Source organism: Neopsephotus bourkii, unplaced genomic scaffold (assembly GCF_033783945.1).
Source record: "Neopsephotus bourkii isolate Nb327-2 ecotype Australia unplaced genomic scaffold, CSIRO-AGI_Nbou_v1 NB_272, whole genome shotgun sequence".
NCBI classification, from domain to species: domain Eukaryota; kingdom Metazoa; phylum Chordata; class Aves; order Psittaciformes; family Psittacidae; genus Neopsephotus; species Neopsephotus bourkii.
The window spans coordinates 4,096,143-4,110,933 of NW_026900781.1; the positions used below are offsets into that span (position 1 = coordinate 4,096,143).

The following is a 14,791-nucleotide window of genomic DNA, read 5'->3' on the forward strand; positions in this document are numbered from 1 at the left end:
ACTTCTTTATGAATAAAGCAATGTCCGCCACAAAATGAAAACAAGCACTTTGAGGCAAACAGGAAAAGTCAGATCTATACCAGGTCAGAAATTACATTCTTGCTTCAAGGAAAATCAAACCTAGCATGTCAGAGGACAATTCTCAAGATACTTTAAAAATGAAAGGGTAAACTAATAAAAAAGAATTCACCAACAGTATTAGACGAGGACTTAAAGTAAATGTGAAACAACTTTTTACGATAGAGTTAGAGAGGGAAACTGGGACACTCTAACTTAGCCAGAAGTTGAATTAGAAGAACAATTAATTCCTGTGCAAACTCTATGCAATGCACAGGAGGCTTGGAGCATATCCCCTACAGATGCCACTACAAAAAAGAACAACAGATCTCCAGCCACTACGGCTGTATAATCACAGTTTGAGTGCACATTTAATCAATAAAACAGTTTTATTTTTTTTTTAACAATTAGCTGAACATTTTCTTTGGGAAAAAAATGTTTATTTGCATTATTAATGAAAACATGAAAAGATTATCTCAATGTGATAATTACCGTACTTTAATACTGTCAAGTAAAAGCTGTATTTTGTAAAAACATATGTTCAAAGACAGACTTCAGCTTTTGCTATTCTTCTAATGATGAAAGCCTTCAAAGTACCTCAAATACTTTTCCATTCTGTAGAAAATATGACTAAGTAATTTTAGGTAGCCAATAGCACAAAATCATGTTATAACTTCTTACCACATAACTCTACAGAATATTAAAGACATAAACCAATGAGGAACGTAAGTCTTAACACAATCATGCCTGATCTTACATTAGAATTGAAGACAAAACCCAGACATCTCAAATATTCCCTTTGTACAGCATTCTGAAATGCTCTAGCAAAGCATTAACTATTCTGTTCACCCAAGTCCAAAGCAGGTTATGATAAAGGACAATAAGGACTCTCCCCCCCCCCCCCCGCAGAAATGTGTAATTGAGTTTGTGTAGCAAAGTTTTGGTAGCAGGTAGGGTTACAGAGGTGAGTGGCTTCTGTGAGAAGCTGTCAGAAGCTTCCCCTGTGTCCAATGGAGCCAATGCCAGATGGCTCCAAGACAGATCCATCGCTGGCCAAGGCTGGGCCCATCAGCAACAGCTGTAGCTTCTGGGATAAGTAAGGGAAAGAAGTTTACTGTGCAGGAACAGTTGCAGCTGGGAGAGAGGAGCAAGAATATGCAAGAGAAACAGATCTGAAGACATCAAGGTCAGTGAGGAAGCGAAGTCACCAAGGTCAGGAGGAGGATGTGCTCAAGGCACCAGAGAACAGATTCCCCTGCAGCCCATGGTGCAGACTACGGTGAGGCAGGCTGTGCCCCTGCAGCCCACAGAGGGCCATGGTGGAGCAGACATTCACCTGCAACCCATGGAGGACCCCACATCAGAGCAGGAGGAATGCCTGAATGAAGCTGTGACTCTGTGGGAAGCCCACGCTGGAGCAGACTCTTCCTGAAGGAGTGCACTCTTGTGGAAACGACCTAGGCTGAGCAGTTCCTGAAGAACTGCAGCCTGTGGGAAAGACTCACAGAGAAGTTGGATGACTGTCTCCAAAGGAGAGACCCCACACTGCATCAGGGTAAGAGTGTGAGGAGTCCTCCCCCTGAGAGGAAGGAGCAGCAGAAATAATGTGATGAACTGATCAAACCCCCCATTTCTAATCCTCCTGCAGTGCTGGGGGGAAGGAGGTATGCTGTGTCATAAATCCAGAGTCATCCGGAAAGGGAAATGTATCAAAATTCAATTATTAATGATACAATTATATAATTCATTATAAATTTTTACAGTGTTGACTGGATTTTGAAGTAAGCCATACTTGTAAACTTCTCTTCATTATATGTAATATTTTCATTGTATCTGTATTTCTGATTTTTACTGTGAATCCATAGGTTGGGAATTCTTTCAATTTGTATGAATTGTTTTTATGCATGTAGCTGTAATTTTCTTAATGTCTTATTATTGGTATATAGTAATGCTGCTTCATGTTAAAAACTAAATCTAATACACAGAAAACTTGATATAACACTGGTAGGTAGCTGGTTGCCACTTTTAGAGCAGACAGGCTGAACCAGGTATATACTTAACTAACAGTACTGTTTTTAAACCAGTTTGAATTCAGAGTTAGGATTATCCTGCTTATTAAGACAAAGAATAGTGAAAATTACACTGTAAAGTTCAGCCTCTATTCTGCTTAGATTATATGTGCTGAGAGGGGTTAACACAAAGTCACCTTAAAAGATAGGGAAGTAGTTATATTTAAGCAAAATGCTGGAAAAAAACCCATCCTGTTACGTTGTAGCAGTTTTGTTCAGGAGGTTAACAAGTATTCAATGATCATTTACCATCATAAAGAGGTAAGGAAATGATCCAAATGAGTGGCAGTAACATAGCTTCTCATTTTCTTTCATCTTAAATTTTTGCTAAAAACAATTCTCCAGGGAAAGCACAATTGCTCCCTGCTAATTTCTAATTAATGTTAGGTGTCCAGGGATCACAGGCATACACCCATGGGAGAATACAAGGTTAAAATTACCTTCTGCTGTGTGAAATATAAACCTTGACTCAACAGTCTCCTGGGTATCTACTTATAGTTGCACAGGCCCTATCATAAAACTAAGGGAAGATAATATCCACATGCAGGGATACAAATTAAAATGTATAAGAAAAGCAGATAAATAAATAAAATTAAAAAGCCAAATATTTTAAACTTTGTTTCCCTTGTTTGTGACGTGTGTGAACAACACAGATTAGGAAGTGGAATGACTCACAAAAATATTTGGCTCCAATTACACAAGGTTGTCAATGCTGAAATAGTGCTCTGCAAATTAGGGCTAGAAAATGTCTCCTCTTATTTGAAAGATACAGAAAATTATTTTAGGTAATATCTATTTTAGTGATTTAAATATACTTTAACATTACAAGCCAGCTTTTAAAGTTTTGTTACAAGAACTCCTGGACTGAGGATCAGATTTCCAAAACATGTTTCCCTTTCTAGTTTTAGAAGAACTTGAGGCACTGTCAATATTACTGCTGTGTTGAAATTCGTAATTTGTGACCACAGTCAAATATATAGACGTTCAACTAAAACTAAGTGAATCAATGTCCTGGGTGATGCCCCAAATTTAGGTTAGTTCCTTACTCCACAGAGTTTAATTAATGAATTATTTTAAACATATTTCTGCTGATAATTATATTGGTTAAAGAAAACTTCTCTCTCACGTTTAAATTACAATGCATAGCTGCACCCCATAGTGTTCATTTTATATACCGACACACACAAAATTAAGGCATATCTATTGTACTTACTAAATGTAGCCAGAAAACAAGCAAACGACTTCCCCTCCCCCCAAAAAAACAAAAACAACCCAAACAAACAAAACCACCAAAACCTAAAAAAGAACAAAACAAAACGCAAACAAATTGCCTCGTGCATTTTTCACTGTAGTGTATTTAAATTCCAGTTTTCTTTTGCCTGTGTCATAGAATCATAGAACAGTTAGGGCTGGAAAGGACCTTAAGATCGTCAAGTTCCAACCCCCCTGCCATGGGCAGGGACACCTCGCTCTAAACCATATCACCCAAGGCCTCGTCCAACCTGGCCTTGAACACTGCCAGGGATGGAGCATTCACAACCTCCCTGGGCAACCTATTCCAGTGCCTCACCACCCTAACAGGAAAGAATTTCCTCCTTATATCCAATCTAAACTTCCCCTGTTTAAGTTTTAACCCATTACCCCATGTTCTATCACTACAAGAGGTGTCCTCTCACGTCTTCTCACACCTATTCTAATTGTCACATAAGATCATAATAACCTATACAGAGAGCAAGTTTCAGATTCAAATTCAGACCCCAGGAGCTGATACAGTGCCATGGCAAAACTCCCAAGCCATCAGTCTTGGCTTACTGTAAAATACATTACTACTACAAAATACTACATAGTGGTTACAGTCTAGTACAAGAACTATTTCAAGGAAGATATCAAGTACTTAACGAAACAGGAAGGAATGAAAGATGAAAAGGAGATTTAACAGAAACTCTTTCCTTGCTCTGGTATTGAAACAATAAAAATTTTAAAGTGTCACACCATTAAAAAAGATTAATCTCCATTGTTACATTTTACCCCAGCTGTTAGGATTTTACAATCACACAATTACAAACTGAAATTAATACAACAAAGCAAAATAGGGTTTTATTTTCCTCCATTCCGAAGTATGTGGGTACGTAACAAGTGACAGCTGTTAGACGAAATGAAACAGAAGTCTGGTGCTTCAAGTGCCCGGTGTTACAACCAGTGCTTCTAGGTATGATGTCTAACAGAGGTGGGGGAGGTCCAAGAGAATATGCCACATGGAAAAATAGTTTGCTGGCTACAGCTTAGAGTCCAGCTGGCTGCTTTAGCAATTTTTAGAAATGAGTCAAGTACTCCCATAAATTTAAGTCAGCAGCGTGGGAGCAGCCATCCCACTGCTGAAGAGAAATCATGTCAGGCTACCATTCAAACCTAACCCATAGTCCAGCCTTCTGTGTCTCCACAGTCTTGAAAAGAGCTAGTCCCTGACAGACAGCAGATCTCTTTTACTGTTTGTTTTTTTTTTTTTACTAAAAAGTAACTGTGACTAGTTATTGTGGGGAACACACACACACACCCAGCAGTAAAGCTACAACCACCCGACTCGTTTTTCACATGTCGCATTTGCCACCTCTGTAAATAAGTTGAAGGCTTATGCTGAAATTTGAATCAACAAAATCCTTCAAAAAAGATAAACAGTTCAGAGAAATCAGTATTTGTTTTTAATACAAAGCTTTTTGTAGGAGACTGATTCAAATCTGTTGGGGTTAGTAATGTCCAAAATTTATTATCCCAGAGCTGACAGCAAGTCTCTATGGAATCGTGTTCTGATCTTAGCTGCCATCTCGCCTGCTAAGGGTCATGGCTCACTCCAAGGCCAAGCAGGGAGGCATCTGACGTAGCAAGCCAGAAGACAATTTCTAAGACCGCTGGTTTTGGCAAAACTCCAGATTTAAGAGGAAACAGAGCACTCTGGCTTTATATACTCCTTTGTGTAAGGTGTTCAGACACGATAACTTATTTTCCAGCTTGAATTTGTATCTGGATAGAAATTTACTGGTAAGTGGATTGACAAGAATCTACATGGGTTCTTGTGCCTTCACATATGACCACATTTGCAGTATCATCTTCCTGTTATAAAGTAATTTAACAGCTGTATTATGGCAATTTCTTCTACTAAGCAAACTGGGAGTTCTACATCATGATGAGAAGCAAATATAAAGACAAAAAAAATCCCTCCAAGTGCAAAAGATAAGCAATTCATTTGTGGAAAATAAAATCTGATCTGCTATATGCAGTGCTTCTATGCACAAACCATTTCAAATGTCAGGTTTGAAAATACTTTGCCATGTAATAAATAAGAATTTTACAACTCTAAAATTTCGTTTTGTTTATAAAGAGGTGAATCATCAACTCATGAATATAATTTACAGACCAGTATAAGATGCACATGAACACAAAACTGAACTTCCATGAAGAAATCAGTATCACAGTCCCCAGATGAACGCATATGGGAAAATTTACAGGTAGCAGAATTATTGTGTCTCTTGCATGTAATGGTGTTTTGGTTGTACAGCTACACTTTTAAAAGGCTTAACAACTTTTGCCTGTTTCCACTTACTAGTTTTCTTCATTTAAGCATTTCAGGGTTAAAATAACCATTAAAGGTACTGATCAGCTATAGAAGGATTGCATTTTTTATTTCTTCAATCATTCTTTCCAACATATTCCCCCTGAAATCTTGACACAAACCTAATTTCAATCAGTGCTTAACAGGTGGCCAGCTACAGACTTCACCAAAAATCCTTTTGGGGCATATTGTTCTACAGGATCAAAAGAATAAGGCTTACAAAATTCATTTATACCTAGTACTATGCCAAAAATCAGAAAAGTGTACACATGTAGATGAACAAATACTTAATTTATCAAATCTGAAAATTTAATACCTTCATCAGAATTTTTACTTCTGAGCACTATAATGTGTACACATGATGCACCTTCGATTTGTACGTGCACTGTGTTAACACAATAAATACTTGAGTATCTTAACATATGGTTTGGATATGCTTAAAAATTCAGGAGCAAATTAAAACTGAGAATTACATATAAAACCAGTATTAAGCACACTAACATGAATTAAAATTATTACTGTTTTTAAAACAAATTAGACTGCTCCCCCATTTCCATCCTAAATTCTGATCCAGACGTTGAAACACAATTACAGAGAAAAAACAAAGTAGTGATTTTAGTTATGTTGTTTTAAAATACTAGAGCAATACAGCATCTAAGTAAAGAGAAGCATTTATAAGTAGTAAATGCTTTAAGACGACTCATTTCTAATACTGCATAATGCTTGCAATTCCTTCCTTTTAACCATTCTACAGAATTTATATTTTTGATCTTTCAAATACAACACATTCTCATGCCCTCAAGGGGGAAAGGGGAAAAAGATACCATCTTCCTACACTTTAGAAACTGGGAATCGCATGCACTTTACTAATTCATACTTTAGGGTCTGCCAATACTCTCATTTGGATTTTGCAAAAGAAAACTGTACATAAGACTGACCAGAAAAGGGAAAGCCTAACCATAACTACATACAGAAAGTACCACCTGAGCACCTTTACTAGTTCTATTTAGTAAGTAAGCCAGTTTCTGTAACAAGTATAATAAAAAGACTAAGTCAATTTTGCATTTAATAAGGGTGTATATCATTATTCAGCATCAATCAGCAGCCATTTAAAAAATTATTCCTCCAATCTTTACCAAAGCAGAACATCAGTGTTGTGCCCTCAAAACATCCAAAGTGTGAATGCCCTGTGTGCGCACCAAGCTTCCATTCAGAGAGCTGTGCTCAGCTTGGGCACTTCACTTCCAGGTTTCACCCACCAGTTTCTACTACAGAAGTGGAACAGTAACAAGAGAGCCAGAAAAACACCCTCCAGAAAAATATGTATTATTTAGAAGAAAATTCTGTAAAAGAGGAGCACCATTTATATCCTGGGTAAACAGGAGAGTATGCAGAACAGAACTGCTCAAGAAGCATAAGAGACTTCATATTAAAAAAAAAAAATATACACCATATAGAAATTTTGAAATCATGATTCCCTAAACAGTACCTCCCCCCCCCCAAAAAAAAAATAGGTTGAGGCTACATTTAGTGCTATCTAATCTTCAGAGCAGTCTGTAAATTCAGAATTATTTTATGTTAACATCACAATGCATGGCTCAATTTGGACTTCAGTATTTGCATACGTACATCCTCAGGCTAGGTGTGATTAGCATATGAACAGTCTGACGGATGTAAAATAATTGAGTAAACCACAGGAAAATAGGAATTACTGCATACTCTTACTGTGAATTTGGGTAACATACTATAGTTGTAGGATATGTATATCCAGAAAACAAATGCTCTTTTATTACAAAGAATACTGTTACCATGTCATGCATGGAACCTCCAAGTGTCCTGCTCGAAAAAGGTATGATCCTATTTAAGAAAGACAGCTTCTGAAAAATGAGCACTGTGAACTGTTGAAAAGATCCACCCATGGTCTTTCAGCACTCATTTTCCACACATATTAGAGAGTCACTGGCTTGGTTTGGGGTTTTTTGCTCTGTATTTCCCATTTTTGTACTTCCTTTAATTAGTTATACCCATACTGAAACATGTGCTACAGTTCTCCAAGTTGACTCAGTCACGTTCTTTATGGGACAGTTACAGGCCCAACATTTTTCCATCTCGTTTACACCTGAATTCAGTTGGCTGGAAGAAACAATTGGAAGAAAGAGATAAGCAAGGATGAGCTTAACTGTGAAACACCAATTTTTATTTTTATTTTTTTAATACCTTATGGGAACAAGATGCTTGTCTTTTAAATTCGTTAGAGCTATTAATGAAAAATCTAGTGTAAAAATGCTACAAGGGCTTTATTCCCAGCTCTCTTGTGGGTACATGATTAAGTAAAAATATACGTAACTACTCTTATAAAATCGTCTTAAAAACTTCAGATAATCCATTATACCATTATTTGTATGTTCTTCAGTATAAATAACTCATACAATGAGAACATGAACAATGCTCCTAGTAGGAAAAAGTCACACTATTTAAAGGTAAATAGTTTTTGTAGCTCTGGAAGATTCTAAAAAATGTAAAGCTGAATATCTAGAAAATAAGGGTACTGTAGCGTTTTCTGAGAAAAGGGCAAAGAAATGCTGTACAAGCCAAAATTGAAAGACTGCCCTCCTAAAATGATATTCAGCTTGGCTGGAGTAATGCTACAGTAAAGAACTAAAAAGTTACCCTGGAATGCCTGATGTTTGTCTCTCCCCATTTAACACTGAAGGAGAACATACTTTTTACATTTTGGTAGTTGATCATTAAATATTAAAAATATCTTAATGAAATTAATGGATCTGCAAGTGTTGCGCACCTTTGATACTTCTCACCTATTTATATCTCTTTCCATGACCTTGCAAATCAAATGCAAGCCAGGAAGACTGGCTTTAAATTTAAATAAATTTAGCAACTGCTTTATATGAGCCCAACTTTATATTTCACAACACCTAAAGCCAGCTATTTCAGTAGTAAAAGGAGCTTGTAGACCACCAGAGACTTCACCACGAATAGCTAGGGTGAAGTTTAGACAGAAACTTTAATCTCCTTTTGCGCTATGTCTGTTTGGTGAAAACTCCCCATGTTTCGTTTTTTTGGTACTAATTCAGTGCTTGTAAAAAACACTCAATTTAAAAGACCAAAAAAAGAGACACACATTTGGTAAAGTGATTAGGTCAGACCCCACGTGCAGACAAATGACAGAGTAAAGAGAAGAGTCTAGAGACTGAGGTATTAAATTACAGGTAAGTACCAAATACACTCAGCAATTTCTTAGCAGAAAATATCATGATGATTTTAAACAGATGACATTTGCATTGCAGTACTCAGACTGACAGAACAGATGCACTAAACCCCATCACAAAAAAGCCTAAATCTGAAAGACTTGTCACGGTTTGTTAGGGACACGATTTGCACATCTGCAAAATGAGCTCAACGATTTCTCCCTGAGAAACAAAAGCACATTTTCAGAAAGAAAATGAAACACATTCATGGTGTAAAAAAAGTGAGGGAGCTGTTAGAGTCTACTTCATAATTACCTGTGTTTTGAAAGTGAATAGAAAAATGTATATAAAAATAGTGAATGGTTATTTTAAAATTATTCTATTCATTGCTTTCAAATTTTAGTTTCAGTAACTGGCATGATAATGTGATAAAGACAATACTACCACCATAAGACCTGGGATAGTTTCTAAATTGCAGATTTTCTGAAATAGCAACAATTTAATGATGACACGTTTAGATGTTTATCTTTCAATGTGGACTTCATATTCAGGAGCTTACTATATGGACACCTTTCAGAAGAAAATTTACAGCTGCAAATTTGGATTTTCATAATCATTCAAGTGATAGTATTTAGAAACAAGCTTTTGGGAAGATATTTCTTCCCTGTTCATTATTTCAGGCAAAAATTAGCTATTGGAAAATAGAGAAATTTTTCACACAGAAAACTTCTGGATGGCAAGATACTTACTTGTACAGCAAATACAGACAAAGACCGTGATAAACCACTGATTGCCTACATAAGCTTTTATGTTATGTGTTATGATGCCCATAATAAGAATAAGGTCAGAACAGAAGACTAGAACCTGGTAAACAAATTGTGAAATTGCTCAGAGAGGAAAGAGCAGCCATACAGAAACATACTGGACAAAACTGTATTGAGAAAGCAGGTTATGAAAGGTTTCACTCAGACACTTAGATATTGCTGTAAAATCTAAGACTACCATCAATATCAAGTATGACTGGGAGGAGACAGTAGCTCAGTCTACCTTACTCCCAGCCACAGTTTTAGCTTGAAGCAGCCTGTCTAAACATGCAAACAGATACAGCCTGGCTGCCACTGCAACAGGAGAGACAGAAGTCAGGCAAATCAAATGAAACAAAAGACAGTCTCTGATGAATCCCCCCAAATCCCTAAAAACAGAATTAAGAAGTGGCCTAGGAAACTGCTGAAGTAACCGTCTATCCGCTGGCTTACCTCCTTGTAAAGCAACAGGGAAGAAGGGAGCCTCCCTGAAGCCAGCTGTCCCAAAGGACTATATAGCATCATCTCTCAGTTTGGATAATACCTCCAGTTTCTTCAAACATTCAGCATTTTTCTGTAATTGCTGGGAAACTAAAATTCAAATTTACACCTGTCTGAATAAACTTTTTGCCAGCTTGTAATTTATTTTCCACTGCACTCATTTACTTTTGGTTTTTTACTTTCCTTTTTCAACTGCATGTATCTACACGGTTATATATCCACATACGCTGAAAAATCAATGCTTGGATTACTACTAAAAGTAACAGAGGACAGGCTTACTAGTAAAAGTGATTTTTATGGAGAAGAAAGAAATAGTGCAAAAAAGAGCATAGCTTTCTGCCTAACAGAGCTGTGGCTCTGCCCTCTGGCAGCCCAAGTTTGCTGGTTTTCAGATGATATTGGAAAGCTTAGATGTTTACAGTATGAATTATGAGACAATCTCAAGTGAAGAGCAGCAGCCACCCATAATTAGTAGTATGCTTCTATGACAGAACACAAGTAAAAATGAACTGCAAGGCAAGCCCAGCTTTTCCTCAGCATTATGCTATTTCCCAGAACAGAAAGGTATAATGATTTAGCCTACCTCTATATTTCCTTGCTTTTTTTTTTTTTGCCTAAATTGTGGGTTTACAAGTCTTTTATCGAGTGGTAGTAATAGAGAAATATTAATATAAACTTTGATGAACATCATAATCGCTTCACAAATCAGAAATGTAAGACCATATAGCATGGTCAACAACAGCAAACAAGATTATTTGGAAAAGACATTACCAGTCTGGATTTTTCAATGGGTACATATTCACATTGCTGATTATTCAAGCAATTACATAATATGACATTCAGATCTCAGGTTGCTTTAAATAAAATATATTCCAATTGTTTGCTTTTATCAGCAAAAGTAAATTTCAGGGGATTAAGTTTCAAAACTTAGAGAAAATTAAAGCAGTCTTGCTCTTTTTGCAACTACAAACATCACCTTTCAGAAATATAATTTATGCTGAATCTTGAAAGTTGAGAACATTTGAAAAACAACTCACATTTTGATATAATGACACTACAATTAAAAGACTTTCTGATGCAAGACTAAGTTAATCTCTGGATTAAATTTGCTAAGCAGGAATTTCTAAAGATCCTGTATTTAGTTGCAAACACACTGAAATTAATACCTTATCCAGGAATCAGTCTTGCCAATAGTCCCGCCAGACTACTGTGTTAGTCCCTAAAAATAACAGACTAGAGCACTAGTCTCTAGTCCCTACAGAGTATGTACAAGTTCTACAGGATCACCTCTTAACTTAATCAGTGCATCCTCACTTCCTTCATGCTGTTGCTCTCTAGACTAGTCCACAACTAAAGCAAGATTTGAGAATCACTTGGTATCTTTGGGGTTCCAAAAGCAAAAAAAGATGACACAGCTCATTCTTTTCCTTTTCCCCTTCATTTTTTATTTGCTGTACTTCATTTTTATTCGCTTATGTATTTGAACTCAAGTCATCAAACACTTAACTGATAACACGTAATTCCTTGATGTGTGTGTGGCTTCCATTCTTCAGCAGGTCAGCCCATAAAATTATTGGTTTAATAGAGCTTTAGGTGAAGATACTATCAGAGCAGATGTCATTTTAGAGACAATGGCGCCATTTGGACTCTACAGATAAGACCTTGTACATGTTGCATGGGAAGCTTCTAGATGACTTTATGGCCCCAGCAACAGAGAAAGAAGATACAGGAGATTCTACTTTTATTTCCTTTTTGATACATGGAAGATGGAAATAATCCCTTTCGGCTATTAAAGTTGTTCAAACACATTTAATTTTAGCTATTCTGGCTCAAGGCTCTGGAGTTATCTGTAGCAATATTAAGCCCCAGCAAACTTTTTTGCCGAGATCTTTATAGGATGGGAATGTAATAGCTGGCTGCTGCCATAAGAGCAGAGACAAGAAGTGAAGACACTATGCTCTCAAATGCAAAAGAAAGAAAAAATGAATTTTACAGACGTGCACATGCTGAAATATCCAAAACATTTTCTTTGCCTTGCACAGCATCCTCATCCTGTTGCCATATGGTAACAAAGAATTTTCCATCTTAATATTTGGAGGCTGTTTTTCTAACAGAAGATACTAGATAAATTGGTAGTTTCTTAATAAGCAGGATAAATAAAACTTATTATTCTTTAAAATTAAGACAGCAAACCAATTATTTCTTCCTTGTTAAGTTCACTACCAAAAAACCTGTGGAAAAAGACATATGCTATAGATTACTGTATATTCAATGACCAGCTGTTTTAAATTTGGATATTAAGTAATTCACTCTTTTCCATGGCAAGCGCTGAATGATTTAATAAATTCTCATATGCCCTAACATGCGCCAGCTATGCTTGGTTATCAAAAATCCAGCTGCTGTTATGATATTAGCTGCCAAAGCTAAAACTACTGAAGGGAATAATGAGTAACTTCAAGTCAAGTAAGACACAAACTGACACAGTTCCCACTGAAGATATGTGGGAAAACAACGTATCTGTCAATTAAAAACCAACACTGACCCGCAGTCACATGAAAATTAAGTGCCAAGGATTCATGTGCATTGTTTAGGGTGGAAAATTAATGCCAAATCAACCTGTATGAAGACAAGCAGTTCCATTTCCATAAGTTGTCCCAGATGTATAGGAATGCCCTATAAGCTACACATACAGTTTGCAAAACAGATTCCATTCTGTTGCAATTTGCTTTTCTTTCTTATGTATCATAATTCCCACACAGCTCTTCCATGACATGCCTTACATAGCTAGACTGTTGGATTTTTCAATGATAATAAAAAATGGATTATGAAAATTTGATTCTTCTAAGTTCAAGTATTTTAACACAATTGAAGAGTCAAAGGTACAACTCCGCCACCTTCAATTCATTAAAACGAGCATACAAAAAAACCAACAAGAAAAAAAATCCAGACAGAAAGAGAAAGCAGCTAAACAAAGTGACAGAAAGAATTCTCCAAACACCTATTTTTAGGGCACTCAGAAATATCCACCAAAAATCACCACTAACAGATTTTAAAAGCTAAGAAGATACTTCCTTGCATATTAAATTACTAGTTGTAGCTACAAAAGCTTTGCAGGTGAATAACTTTCATCTTCAGGTCAGCATAAGTAAACACATGAGGATACACTCATTTTTCAAAATTAGCTCTGTTAAGGGAAGTAATTTTGAAATTATCCTAGAAATCGTAAGATTAGAATATTACTATATTGACGTAAACGTACACCAGCTATAGGACAAAATTATTATTTAAAAAAACCCCACAAAACCAACCATTCACATTTGCTGGAGCTGGATCATCTCCAGTACACAAAATATACAATGCCCAAAAGCCACATTAAAGAAGACTTCAATAACATCAACTTCAAGCAGTCTATATATAGTAGTTTAAGTATAAAACATAATTTTCAGAATGCTTTATTTGAAAAAGATTAGGAATATATTGACAAATTAAAAGCATGTCATGCAGAGATTTAAGATGCTTATAAAAGCTCAAGCAAAGGGGCAAACCACATCAAGGGGCTTACAGAAAACTCAGACTTTGAAAGCTTAAAGCAGCTCATTCTTTTCATACCTTAATTATGAAGTTGCAAGTAATTCTGTTTTCAGCCACATGTTCTTGACATTGCAAAAACCCCAATACTGTTATTTTCTCAAATACTAGTAGACTTACTTTGCTTTAAGGAAATCCACTACTTGTTTGAAGTCTGCCACGCAGTATTCTCTTTTCATGTCCATAAGCACACTATCAGAGGCTGACTGGACAGGTATATGCAGAAAAGCATACACCCTTGGATGATTGAGAATCTTTGCCATTTCCTAAGAGTTATGTAAAGAGAAAAAAAAAAAGAAAAAGAAAATCTTTCAAACATTACAAAAACAACATGCAAAACTCCTTTAAATTAACATGCCAGGTAAGTATCAGTAGTCATTCTTCTGAAACCCAAACAATACTGAGTTGCAGTGGCCCAGTTTGAAACAGCAGGGAACAGGTGAAAATACTTGGAAACATTTTTGGTTTTAAATCAAATAAGAAAAGCTATGGGACTGCATTTCCTTTCGGGTAGGGATGTCATTCCCTACACAGTATCAGTTATTCAATTAAGAGAAAATTTCAGAGGCAAAGTATTGTGAAAGTCAGTGCTTTTCAGCGAGCGGCTGTTCTAATTTCACAAGATGGCAAGGGTTAGCTGCTTTCTTGTCAAGAGTCAAGTAAGTTCTCAGATACCAAAGAAAATGTCTCTAACTGGAGTATCCTTAAACTTAGCCATCTGCTAATAAAGGTATACCTGGCCATTTGCAAACGTGCTCTGATACTGGTCTGAAATATGCTACCTGTGTTATTTCAAAGAATTTTCTCCAGGAATTAAATGTGTTTGGCTACAAAGTAGCCATCTATCTATTTTACAGATAGAATTAATCAGGGGGCAGGTAAAAGCAGAGTGGAAGCTTCAAAAGAGACAGTTAAACATTTTGTATAAAGGATCAGAAAGAAAACAAAGTAAAGGCAATA

General features: G+C 36.3%; 1 protein-coding gene across 2 annotated transcripts in view; it reads right to left on the reverse strand.

Moving 5' to 3' along the window:
- Window positions 1-14,791, reverse strand: part of CDKAL1 (CDK5 regulatory subunit associated protein 1 like 1) — a 393,962-nt gene that overhangs the window by 127,643 nt on the left and 251,528 nt on the right. For both annotated transcript variants that reach the window (XM_061346396.1, XM_061346397.1), the window contains one exon: window positions 13,952-14,097. In XM_061346396.1, coding sequence (XP_061202380.1) covers window positions 13,952-14,097 — 146 coding nt within the window. The remainder of the gene's footprint in view (window positions 1-13,951; window positions 14,098-14,791) is intronic.